This window comes from Artemia sp. Qi Xiang Cuo, chromosome 14 (assembly GCF_049724085.1).
Source record: "Artemia sp. Qi Xiang Cuo chromosome 14, ASM4972408v1, whole genome shotgun sequence".
Lineage (NCBI taxonomy): Eukaryota > Metazoa > Arthropoda > Branchiopoda > Anostraca > Artemiidae > Artemia > Artemia sp. Qi Xiang Cuo.
This window is the reverse complement of record NC_142807.1, coordinates 41,895,918-41,909,152: the sequence shown is the minus strand read 5'-3', so window position 1 is coordinate 41,909,152 and position 13,235 is coordinate 41,895,918. Positions and strand designations below refer to the sequence as shown.

The 13,235-nt window shown below is 39.2% G+C and overlaps 1 protein-coding gene across 3 annotated transcripts in view; it reads right to left on the bottom strand.

Moving 5' to 3' along the window:
• The window catches only part of LOC148944482 (uncharacterized), a 98,907-nt gene that overhangs the window by 14,763 nt on the left and 70,909 nt on the right, over positions 1-13,235 (bottom strand). For all 3 annotated transcript variants that reach the window (XM_089100269.1, XM_089100268.1, XM_089100270.1), the window contains one exon: positions 4,198-5,004. In XM_089100269.1, coding sequence (XP_088956395.1) covers positions 4,198-5,004 — 807 coding nt within the window. The remainder of the gene's footprint in view (positions 1-4,197; positions 5,005-13,235) is intronic.

The following is a 13,235-nucleotide window of genomic DNA, read 5'->3' as shown; positions in this document are numbered from 1 at the left end:
GAATAGTTTTGACAAAACTACCAAAGAGACCAAAACGAATAATACTTTGTTGAAGGATCCGATCGTTTTCTTCAGTACTGTCACCAGTAATGTTTGCCACATACATTTTCAGCCTCAGCCCTATCAGCTCAGAAACAACAATTTATTGAGAGCCCAGTCTGTGAATAAGTATTCTCCAAATGTGCAACAATGAGTGCTACCACTAAGCAAGTGAAGTAGAATGTTAAGAGATAGATCCAATTCAAAGTTTCGGACAGGCCTTAACCTTTCATTGAACTACTTTCAAGGAGGCTAAGAAGTGTATGGCAGACTTTAAGCCTTATGGCTATTTTCCTGACCACAGGGCTGTAGGAGAACTGTAGGGCCTCTAATGAAATGACAAGTCAAAATTTAAAAACTGATTATTCATTGCCTAAGCTCAGCCCCGCAATCTGAGCAAATTTCAATTTTTCACAAATTTTTCAAGTTTTGGGTCATTTGCCTGAGACTCTGGGCAGGTGGGCGCCCCCAAAAATTGTCCCAAATTCCTCTCTCGCATTAGCACTTGTTCACGGATGTCTAAAGCCGTGAATGGTTAGACCGTTGCTCAGGTGGTAACCATGCGGTAAACACATACCAACAATATTGTTTTCATTTTCACATGGGATCCCAGTCTGGCCCATGTCCACCGCTTAGCATTCAAGCTTTTCTCTTCAGGATCGGCGGGGGAGGGGGTGCCCGCCGTCTCCAATCACTTTCCAAATAGTATCTATAAATTGCCTCAGCTCAGTCCAGCATTCTGAGCAAATTTCATTTTTCACTTTTTTTTTCTATAGTGATCCCCCCATATAAGGTATGTGGATTATCAACCGGGGTTCCAGTTGCAAATTTTTAATTAAATATTAAACACAATTTGGACATTTCCACCCCTGCCAAAAATTGACTATCTGGGCTTTTTCTTTTTGTTAGCAAAATTCTCTAATTTTTTGACAATCATAGACAGTCAAACCAAAGGCACAAACACAGACAGTCAACTCAGTATCAGTCAACCAATATTTAATTAATTTTTTGTTACCACAACTGCCTTAGCTTATAAATGAGTTCACTCGCCTAACACTCTAGGTAGACAGGCCCTTTTAGGTTTTGGACGCTTATTTCCCTTGCAATTTCAGGCAACTCGTTGGTCCAACTAATATTGAATTAAGTTTTTGTTAGTACTAATGTCTCAGTTATATAAATTGGGTCACTTGCCTACCTGACACTAGGTAGTTGGGGCCTCACTATAAGGCTTTAAGCAAATTAATGGTCCTATGTCAATTCTCAATTCTTGGTCAACCTGCCTGAGACTCTAGGCAGGTGTGCCTTTCCAAAAGCTAACATACAAATATTTGTCCAATAAGAGAGTCATATTTACTTCCACCGTTTACCGTTGCCTAAGACCATAGGCGGGCGTGCATTGTTTGCCTCTTATTCCAGGCAATCTAACGGTCCTATGTCAATTTTAAATTCTTGGTCAACCTGCTTGAGACTCTAGACAGGCTTGCCTTTCCAAAAGCTAACACACAAGCGTTTGTCCAATAAGAGAGTCATATTTACTTCCACCCTTTACTCGTGCTATTTAACCAAACACCTGGGAAACTATAAGTTTCACCATTTGCCTGCAATTCCAGGGGACTTGTTGGTCATATGTCAATATTTATGACACGGTATTCCCCCTTTAGACCACAAGCGGCAGAGCCTACTAGGCTTAGGTTTCACTTGTTCACTGCCTGTAAGTCCAACCAAATTCAGTCCAAGATTTTACATACAAGTCCAGTGGACATTGTACGTCACGCAACAACCCAAAGTCAATCCAATCTTTCATCCCTTAATTCTATGACTATCTACCTTAGTTCTGCCCTAGGAATGACCCATGGATGGATGATAGATAGACTTATCTATCAACAAATGAAATGACATCATTTTATACAATCCTAAAAAGGGCTTACCCAGATTTACCTCTCAATTATTCGAACCATCTGTCTTGGCTTTTTCTACAATTAATTAAAAAAAATTTCTACAAAATAAGTGTTTCAAAGAAAAGTAAAGAACTCCATTAAACAAAAAATGAGCAAAAATAAAATCAAATAATCTACCAAACATGAAACTACCACAAATCAGCATCGATAAATAAATGAAACCCAAAACGAACAGAAATTACAATAAATAACCGAGTCAAACTTAAAACGAGCAGAAATTAACATAAGTTGGGCGCAAAACCCCTACGCCTTCCCAAGGTCAGAACAAAATTTGCACTTTACTTTCGAAAAGATTGATTTGCACGGGGAAGCCTGTATAGCGGACCAGGGCGTCAATTAAGGTATCCAAGGTGAAAAAGAGTGGGTATTTTCGGAAAAATAAGAATCTTTTTTTGTTTTATTGATTTTTTTTTCCAAAATATGTGTTTTCCAATGAAAATGCCGAAAAAGATATTCTTTTAAATCCAGAAGGAAAGGGAAATCTGTTGCTGCAAATACAATTTTACTTAAATCTTGTTTAATCATTCGTCACAAGATTTCACGTAGGGTACTTTTATAGTTTTTTCCGATCTTTAGTTTGAACTTTCCAGGCTTCCTAATTTTGTTGAGTATGGGGCGCTACCATTTCGACTAACCGTCACAAGCACTAAACGTCATAACATCTAACTGTCAGGACATCGACAAAAATGTATAAGTTTATTTAATAGTAATAAGTATATAATAGTATAGAAACAAATTTCGTCTATATATGTGCACATCAAGGGGGTGGGGGTAAAGCATAGCATATATTAAATACGTAACCTAACATAACCTAGGTACCTTTTCTCCCCTAAACCCCAAAATACTGAAGTTTTAAAATTTTAGATGTTATGACTGTTAGTAGTTCTGACGGATGTTGTTCGTCGATGTTATGATGGATTTTGTCGATGTCCTGACGTTAGTGGTCCTGACGGTTAGATGTTATGACGCCTTCCCGTTGAGTATGATCAAACATAAAACACGTAGCATAAAATGTTTTAATCTCAATATACACAAATAAATGATTCGTTTACATTCCAAAACCAGAATTACTTTTTACGTTCATTTACTAGGTTGTCAGTTGTTCGCAACTCAGTACATTCGATGCCAGGATTTTGTTTTTCTGTTTTTATTCCTTACAAGACCTGGCAACCAGAGTCGTCATTTCTGCTATATTTAAACGAGAAACTGCCTTCTGAAATATCTACAATAAGCAGAGTATCGATGGGGAATACATAGACGCTACTTTTTAATCCCATACACAGGCTAAATGATCAAAACCCCGCTTATGCTCAAGCAAATATTTTTGGATTACAAGATTTAATACCTAACTGAAAAAAAGAAGGAGAAGAAGAAGAAATTATAGGCCCCGGAGTGACACGTTCTAAGGAGTAAACAAATTGCAGACGGTACTTGACTAGTTAACTTGAATTTTGTTTATTTCCTTATGCTATTATTTTGTAATTTTTCTTGGCTCTTTGTTTGTTTTAGAGAAATTTTCACTTATCAAAAAGACTGAAACACCATTTACTGTGAGAAATGTGGAGAAGTGGTAGAAAGACAGTGCAAACTGGAAAATATTGACAACTTTTAATGGAGGACAAGATGAAAGTTTTACAATAAAAATGAAGCTAATTTTAGATACTTTTTGATTCTGTAGCAGATAAATTATATTTTTTTTCAAAAAACAAGAAATCAAAAAAGGGAACCTGACTTTCCTTTACAAAAACTATTAGGCATATTAATTTAGAATGCGTAAAGAAATAATCCGGGAACCTCCCCTAAGGTTCGGGTCTGCGAGCACTGCACCCACGGATTAATACAAATGATTCAGCAATTAATGATCATAAACATTAAGATATGGCTGTACTGCTCACTCCTGTCCCTCTTTTGATTACCTTACTAGTAAACTTTTGCGTTCTTTGTAACGTAGAAAATAATACTATCGTTATTATAATCCATAGTTAATTGGCTAACTAATCATCAAAGCGCTACAGACAAGTAATCACTTGAGCATGGGAACAAACTAAAAGACAGTACATGAGCATTGCCTACTAAAATCTCCAACTTCCCCTGTTTTATCTAAGGCTTGCCCCAAAAGCAATGCAGCTAATAGGAAAGAAAAAAAAGAAAAGAAAAGGGAACAGGGCCGAGGAACTACAGAAAGTCTCATAAAACGAACCTTCCTTGCTTTGTCTTCAACAGAGAATGATACATCCCTACAGCTACGTCTACTGAATCTTCCTTAAAATCCAACCTTCTAGGGTCTTTCTGTCTTCTAATGTCACCGAGACCAAGCTGTCCAAACTTTGATTCTCCCCATCCAAAAACTCCACGATCGGTAACCACAATACAATGTTCTCTACCACAAGCAATACTTAATATTTTCAGCTTCAAAGTCTGAAAAAAACGTATAGCATATTGGCCTTGGTACTCAGGACCTCCACATTTTGGACTTCGATCAAGCGTCCCAACAGGACCCATTCCCCAAGCAATTAGGTCGTTGTTATATGAAGCCACTACACTTCCATAACCACAGGATAAAACACAGTTTACTGGTGATACCGTCATCGTCACTTTTAACGGAGGCACTTGAAAGAGATCATTCGAATAAATAGCCATCTTACAACAGATGTCACAAAGTTTATTATAAAAAGCTTCAGCGGCAGGAGTCATACAGCTATAAAGCTCAAACAATCGTTTTAATATATCAGAATCCAATGAAGGGATTAAAGCTTCAATAAAAGAAAAATGCATTTCTAATAATCCATTGACTAGAAGTATTGGCTGAAGGCTTGGTTCGGAGAGGCACAAAAGAAAATCCTTTGTTACTGCACTTGAAGGAGACTCGCTCAGAAGAGACAAAATGAGATCATGTTGCATCCCATTTCGAAGAGATACAAAGAGCGAAAAGGACCACAAGTTAGCCTTAGAGAAGGTTTTCAGTGCCACTAATGGGTCATAATCATCATGTTTAACCAAAAAGGTCCTGAAAAACAAAGAATATTTAAGTCATATTTCTATGTCAGAGTAGTAGATTTCACTTTTCGTTTGCACATAATCGACAAATATTTTAATACAGGTAAGACTAATGTGCGTTTTAGAAATATCCCTCTCCAAAATTTTCGAACTCAGACAATTACTTAAGAGTCAGAAATCCTCGTATCTATGGTGACATGAATTATTTAGTCTGCCAAATTTATTTACATTAAGCATATGCTAGCAGTTGTCGTTGTCAAGATTTTGGCTTTTGTGACTAGGAAACATGTATTTTTTCACGTTAGAATTGGTTCAAATTGTTGTCAGTTCTTGTTCATAATGGCGACAGTACATATCGCATGTCCGCTAAATATCTATCATACACTATGGTTTTAAATACTGACAAAGACCCCAGTTCTTTTCCATCATGCCAAGAGAAGATAATGAGGAAATTTGTGAAGAAAGTGAACAACACAGTGACTACAACTTAAGCAAATATTTCGGCTATATATGCAACAGCCATCATCAGCAAAATACAATATAAAAATAAAACAAACTTACTCAAAATTCTATAAAAAATCTTTACTAAAAAAAACTTACTCAATATATATTTTCGATTGGACAGATATTCCTTTATAATAGATTGAAATAAAAAGTAGGGTTGTCTGATAAGGGGTAATATGCAGTTAAATCTAATCTGGAGTTAAACATTAGATTTCATAGACTTCCACAATTGAAATTTGGGTTTTCTAAAATCAAACAGTTCATGGTAAAGAACTGTAAATAAGGAACGATTCGGCCCAAAAGTCACCAAAACTCTAAAAATGGAATATTAATGACAACAGATACATACAAAATAATTGGCTTTATATGCTGATTCCAAATCCATAAAATTCGTTAAGTTTAATATTGCCCATCAAAAGCTACAAGCCTGAGGAAAATTGCCTGATTTTTGAAAAAGGAGGGAAACACCCCCAAAAAGACAAACGATCTTAATTAAAATTATACCATAAGATTGAGCATATCAAACAACCCTGATGTAGAGCTTTAAAGCTCCTATATACAAAAATGTGGAATTTTGTATTGTTTGGCAGAGGAAAGATCACGGATGCGTGTTTATTTGTTCTTTTTCCAGGGGTGATCGTATCAAAGCAATGGTACTAAGAGATCGAGAGAGCTCACTCGAACGGATATCAAAAGTTCTAGTGCTATTTTTAAGGGACAAAAAATTGGAGGGCAACTAGCCCCCCACGCCCCATTTTCCCAATGACATCCGATCAAAATTTTTAGTTAGCAGTTTGATTCAGCATAGTTGAAAGGTTCAATAGCTATGCCTTTGGTGATGATATGATCCTCCTTAGTCCCTGGGAAACCGGCAGTTATAATGCAATTTTGCCTATTATTCACATATATTATTTATTGCTGAGAAATATACGAAAATCTTTTGGGGAATTTTCTGTGAGGGGAGTGGGTCGTATTTTTACGGGGCGACTTTTCCATCGGAATTAAAGTTTCTGAGATTCCTTGGCATGGTCTGAAAAAACAACAGCCACAAATTAAATAAAAACAAAACGAGTTGGTCAACTGAAAGTAAGGAGCAACATTAAACCTTAAAACCAACAGAAATTATACCCTATATGAGGGGGGCTGCCCCTTCCTCAATCCTCCCTGTTTACAGTAAAGTTTCCTTAAGAAACACAGCCCAAACACAAAGGCCATTGAATTTGAATGAGAGATATTTTTAGAAAAGAACTTTAAGACTTGTGCATAAAGAGCGAGGGTTTAGGAAGGGGCATCCCCTCATATACGGAACAATTTCTGTCAATTTAAAGTTTTAATTCTGATCCTTACTTTCAGTTGACAAAAGCTTGTCTTTATTTTATTTATTAGTTTAAAGCCTTAGATTCGAAGCGTTTCACTTTTGTGCTGTTTACAGTTATGCACCGTTACATTTTTAATAATTTATAGCATATTATTTATAGTACAATATTTTATAGTTTATCGTAAGTTGTTACATAATGAAATTAGGGGGAAAAAGTAGAAAAATAATCAGACAACACTGAATCTGCCAAACAAAGTACATAAACAGCTTACTGAAACAGTCTTATTCAAGCTATTTACAATACAGGCGCAAGCAGAAGTTTTCTACTTCCCAAACCTTCAGGTATTTTCAATTTTCAGAGCATTATCGAATCCTTATAAACGCATTGGATTACAAGCCTTACGTTTAAAGTCAGAGCAAAACTTGAAACTGCTTAATTTACATCATTTACCCTAACATAAACACGAATAGACTTAATCTTTTATTTAACTATATTTTCTTTTAACTTTAGCATTATAATTGTGAAGTGTTTTGACTGATTTATTTTACAAGCGCCTGGTTAGGGCACATAGTTGGGGCAAAGGATCACCTACGTTTAAGTTTTCTTCTTATCGTATAGCTAAATGCAGCATATCCTACCTGGAGAATGGGAAGGATATCCTCCCCTCCCAGAGGAAAATAAGCGCCATATGAATAAAATTTGTTCGTGTTTTGACTCCCCTTGAGAAAATCCTCAGACCCCCCCCCCCTTACTGAGGAAGTGACTTGTGCGCACCTATGTGTCACATACTACAGTGATATGATGCACCATAGATGTAAAAACCTGTCAAGACTGTAGAAACAATGGGCAGCATAGCATGAAAAAGTCAGAAAAGGGTAACAACAGAGCATTACTTAAGGCTCCTGCCGCATGATATATGGCGTACAGAGCGCAGCCATTTTGCTCCTCCAGGAGGACCCATCTGCTGCTATGAGGGAGGCCTCGTCAGCAGCAATGGCGGCCAAGTTGAGAAACTTTTGTAGGCTGTCCTTCCACCTGGTCCAAAATCTGCCCCTTGGGCATGACCAACCATTGGCTGTGGGGTCGAAATAATTCTAGCAGGGATTACCGACGGCATTCAAAGTAGATGCCCAAACCATGCGAGAGTTCGCAGGGCAATTTGAGTTGAGAATGACACTTGGTGAGTAAGAGCCAGGAGCCTTTCGTTACTCACAAAATCGTCCCATCGAAGCCTCTCGACTCAAACGGAGTTGTTTCGCGTGGCAGGCGTCTATCGTGCTCAAGACGGTGAATTTGAGGGGCCATGTCTCAGCCAGGTAAAGCAGGACTGAGCTCACGGAGGACTTATTTGCCCGCATCTTTGTATGTCTAGATATATGGGACGATCTCTAAAGGGCACTGAGTCTTCTGACGATAGAGAATAGAATAGAATCCGACTTTTGCAGCTTCTTTCTGTAGGACATTAAGAGCATCTATTAGCTCTTGTATGGAGTCGGTAACGACAGAAAGGTCATTTGCGAAATTGACGACAGTCAGGACTCGATCTCCAAATTGTAGGTCAAAGGGCAATCGAACGGTATTTCGAATCATGGCGAGATCTATGACACAATTAAACAATTCTGGTTCGGCAGCACACCTGTCACATACCATATTTAATGATAAACGACATACTCCGCTTCCCGTTCACTTGAATGCAGCTATCGGCCTCCTCGTATAGTTTTTCAAGGAGTAGACAGTATTTGAATGGCATTCCGGTGGAGCGGACTATAAACAATAGAGATTTACGGTCGACAGAATCAAAGGTAGAATTAAAGTCCACAGAGGCTATATAAGCTTCGTTACGGAGATCTTGTCTTCTATACCAGCTGCCGCACTGTAAAAATTTGTGCAACAGTGGACTTCACGGGCATAAGCCCCGGCTGTTATTCACTTCATACTTCACAAAAAGTTCCTGCCGCGGTCAAGCAGAGCCATTGCAAAGACCTTTCCTGGCACTGAGAGGAGTCCCTTCCTTTTCCACAGAGATACGACTACGCCCTCACACCAGTCCCTTGGGACCCATTCTGTATATTACACTAAAGAGAAGAGAATCTGGAGCCAGAACAGCATCGCCGGATCCACGTTCTTCAGGAGCTCTATTGATATTTAACATAACCCCGCAGCTCTATTGTTCTTCAAACACTTTGTCACTGAAAAGGTTTCTGCTAGCGTGAAGGCAGTTTCATTTTCATCTGTTGGCGGTTTTTGGGTGCTAGCTGCTAGGCTTGCAAGGTCATCTTCAGTCTACACGACAACATCGGCATTTAGGAAATTGGAGAAGTGGTCCTTCATCAATTTAACTGGGCAATTTCTTCATTGAGTTGATAGCCGTCTACAAACACAATCAGTCCCTGCGAAGATGCATAATACTCTGTAAGATCAGGAATACGTTTGTAAAGGATCACCTTTCGTGGCAACTTCCTCCAGATCATTTTTCTTCCTTTTAGTAGGAGAAAAATAAGTTTTGACCAGAAAAAAATTGGTACAGAAATGGTTTCTTCACCATCCGGACCGAAAAAAAAAATGCTTAACAACATATCAAAAATCTAAATCTCTAGCTCGATGCGAAATTGTTTTTTTATTTATTTTCTCAAAAACCGGGAAAAAAATTAAAAACGTAAACTATAATGTTTTACACATCTTTTTAGATCAGCTTTTGGCTCTGAATTCATCTCTGATACTCATTTCGTTATCTGATCAAAAGAAAAATATTTATCAGCAAAAAAAAAAAGGGGAAAAAAACTGTGTCTTTGGGGAAAAAAACTCTTACCAGCGTTTATCAAGGTCTACTACGGAATAAGTTTGTCGTTCTTGTAGTCTTTTCTGTTATGTAAAGGAAAAGCTTAGAAAAAAAAAGACTAAACAACAATAAACAGGAATGACGAAACACCTCAGCGCCAAACACCATGAGACAAGGTAGGTTCTAACTTAATGTGTTCAGAGAAAAGCTTTTATCTTATTTTTCAAATTATTTGAAAAAAACAACGTTTTCTAAAGAGTTAAAGAGGCTGAGTCACAAGTTCGAACCTTAAAACGTACAGGGATTAGAGGGTACAGTTGGGGGGCTGCCGCCCCCAAACCCCCGCTTTCGCAGCCTTAAAAAAAAAAAAAATGTTTAACTGAAAGTAAGGAGCGACATTAAAACTAAAAACGAACAGAAATTATTCCGCATATGAAAGGGGCTGTGCCCTCCTCAGCGCCTCGCTCTTTACGCTAAAGTTTGACTTTCTCACAACTCTTTTTTTTAAACAATAAAAACTTTAGCGTAAAGAGCGAGGCACTGAGGAGGGCACAGCCCCTTTCATATGCGGAATAATTTCTGTTCGTTTTAAGTTTTAATGTCGCTCCTTACTTTCAGTTGAAATGTTTTTTTAAAGGCTGCGAAAGCGGGGGCTTGGGGGCGGCAGCCCCCCAACTGTACCTCCTAATCCCTGTACGTTTTAAGGTTCGAACTTGTGACTCGGCCTCTTTAACTCTTTAGAAAACGTAGTTTTTTTCAAATAATTTCTGCACGTTTTTGCACAGTTTATTACTTATTATTGCTTGACTAACTGTTAGATGATTGTGTATTATTCTTTTCTTTCTCGACAGGGTGTTTTAAGGGTCGACCTTGTAACTCAGCCTCTTTAACTCTTTAGAAAACGTAGTTTTTTTCAAATAATTTAAAAAAGAAACTGAGTTTCTTTTTTAAACTTTAAATTCAGTATATAAAAAATTTCCTCTGACGGTGAATCGAACCCGGGTTTTCCGCCTGACAGTCAGGAGTATCGACCGCTGTACTAAAGAGACACAATTGTAATTGTTTTTTAGTAAGGGGAATCTATTTTTGACGCAAACAAATCCCCACAAAACTTGATATTTGGTTTTTGGAAAACAGGGAAGGAGTGATCAGATTGAGTTGAAATTTCGAAGATAAGCTCCCAGGCCCCAGGAAAGCTTATCCTCTAAATTTCAGCCAAATCGGACAACGTTAAAAGGGGGCTGTGGTCGGAGGGTCGAAACTTCCGGCCCACTTTTACCCATGAAGATAAAGTCGGAGGGGGGTGAAATTTTGCACGTTTCTTAGTTCGAGCTTGGGCTACAAAATGCGATTACCGCTGTCTCTCTGTGACCACTAGGACAGAGAATCACTTGCGGGCTCTTATAGGAAAACGATAAGAGCCGGCTTATAGCGGGTTCTTATAGGAAAACAAGGTTTTTCGTAAATTTAAATTCGGGGGATAATTTTTTCGGTCTGAAAATAACAAAAGGCCCTAACTGGTCGAATTCTGCTTCGAATGAGTCCTCATTCACCCGGATCAGTTTCCAACTGTGGCCTGTAAGCGTGGATAACAAAAAAAAAAAGAGAAATGAATTTTAAGTGGCTATATTTGTTTTTTTGAAAACAGGGAAGGAGTGATCGGATTGAGCTAAAATTTCGAGGATAAGCTCCCGGGCCCAATCGGACAACGTTAAAGGGGGGCTGTGGTGGGAGGGTCGAAACTTCCGGCCCAGTTTACCCCATGAAGATAAAGTCGGAGGGGGATGAAATTTTGCACGTTTCTTAGTTTGAGCTTGGGCTACAAAATGCGATCACTGCCGTCTCTCTGCGACCTCTAGTACCTGAAATCACTTAACATTGTGGTGGGTTGCCTCTTTATAGAGGCACAAGTGTGCCTCCTTGATATATAAAAATTGCACTTCATCAAAATGTAGGAACTAGATTTTTCATCATCACAGTTAACTGTTATTCTTCTTCACTAAGTTCTTCTTCTTATAACTTCGAATTGTTGCACGAGCTTCCCTTACAGGTACGGCAGGCTATAGTACACTTAAGTCCGTTTTTCTTACAGGTACACTTTTCACTATCACAGCCGTCAATATGACACGAGCATTTGATAATTTTCAGCAGCTGAGACGGAGCGGCAGGGAGATCTGTTTTTATTGGCGCAAAAACTTCGTTATCCTACAGTTTCCATCCCAGGCGTAAAGGGTCTACTGGGTTTCCGAGCCAGATTTGAACTTGGCAGTACACACATAGCGAGTGGTACTTCGCTGCTGCCTGAGTCGGTGGCAGTTCTTGCGGATGCACGAAAGTGGTGGCATTGCTCACTTTTCTGTGAAAGATTAGCTTTCTGGCAGTGTCCAGGTTCGAAAAATCAGGGCCAAATATAGCAGCTTGAAACATCTTGTCGCCAAATATAGCAGCGTTGTCCCTGAAACTCTTGTTGGAAAGTAGCAGCTGAACGGCTTTGCCCTTTCCTATTCCGTAAAGGTGAGAGGTTGTGTCACAACCCAGCACGGCATGACAGAACGGTATCCTATTGCTGAAATTTGATCCTAGCTTCTACTTCATCTCACTAATATCCCACGCTTAACTAGTACCGCAAAACTTAGCTTCTGGTTATAAATATAAACGCCCGGAACGCGAATCTGATCGACTGATCAGAAGAACCAAGATGTCAGTATCATCAGCAACCATGATTGTGTCTGTAAGACTAGCAGCTTCTACGGCTTTTTCTACAATCAGAACGTCGGCGTCTCCTTCCGAGTGGAAAATTCGGAAACCAACGGCTTCCAAATGGTTGCCGAGCAGCTTCAGGAAACGCCCTTTGTTTGTCTTACATGAAAGAAACTCTTCTTTCTTGATGCAGAGGGTCATCTCTTCGGTGAAAAAAACTTGGCGGCCAACCATCCTTGCTCGACGTAAATGGGTAGCATCTTTGATTGCTGGACCACCTTCATATCCGTCAAACACAACGATCGCACTAGGGTACCTTGCTTGTATGTAATGGACGTATGAAGCAAAGATGACCTTGAAGGTTGACCCTACCTTCCATGGAACTCGATGTAGAAGAGAACCACCATCCAAGGCAATATTACACGCAGACTCAGGACTTGAGGGTGACCGAGCCTCAACCCTGCAAGCCTGAAAGATCGCTTTTGCAAGCTCTGGCTTATTTGCTTTTCTCATAAGGCCATCGCTTTCGAAAAGAGAAGGAGGAATCGTACAAAGTTCGTACTTGAAGTATTCTTCTCGGAGGTCAGTTCGTTGGGCTATTATAAACCACTGGAGAAGGAGCGCCGGATCTATGTGCGCCACCACAGAGGACCCCGCCTTTTTGGCATTCATTAGGGTCACTTGGTCTTTTTTCTTGAAGACTTGCTCCTTCAAGGTTATTCCCGTCATCTTACTTAGAATCAACTTTCCAGCCACATCGGCCTCGTCAACATTAACATCTTGGGAAGAAGTTATGCCGTTGGCAATGTTTCTAAGCTGATTGTCACCTCTGAACGGAAAAGATTCTCCGAAGTATCCAACGAGCTTCTTGGTATCGTCGAAGTCACGCTCCTTTCTATTGGAACTCATGTCGCGGTGCTGCTCACTTGTCGAGTAACC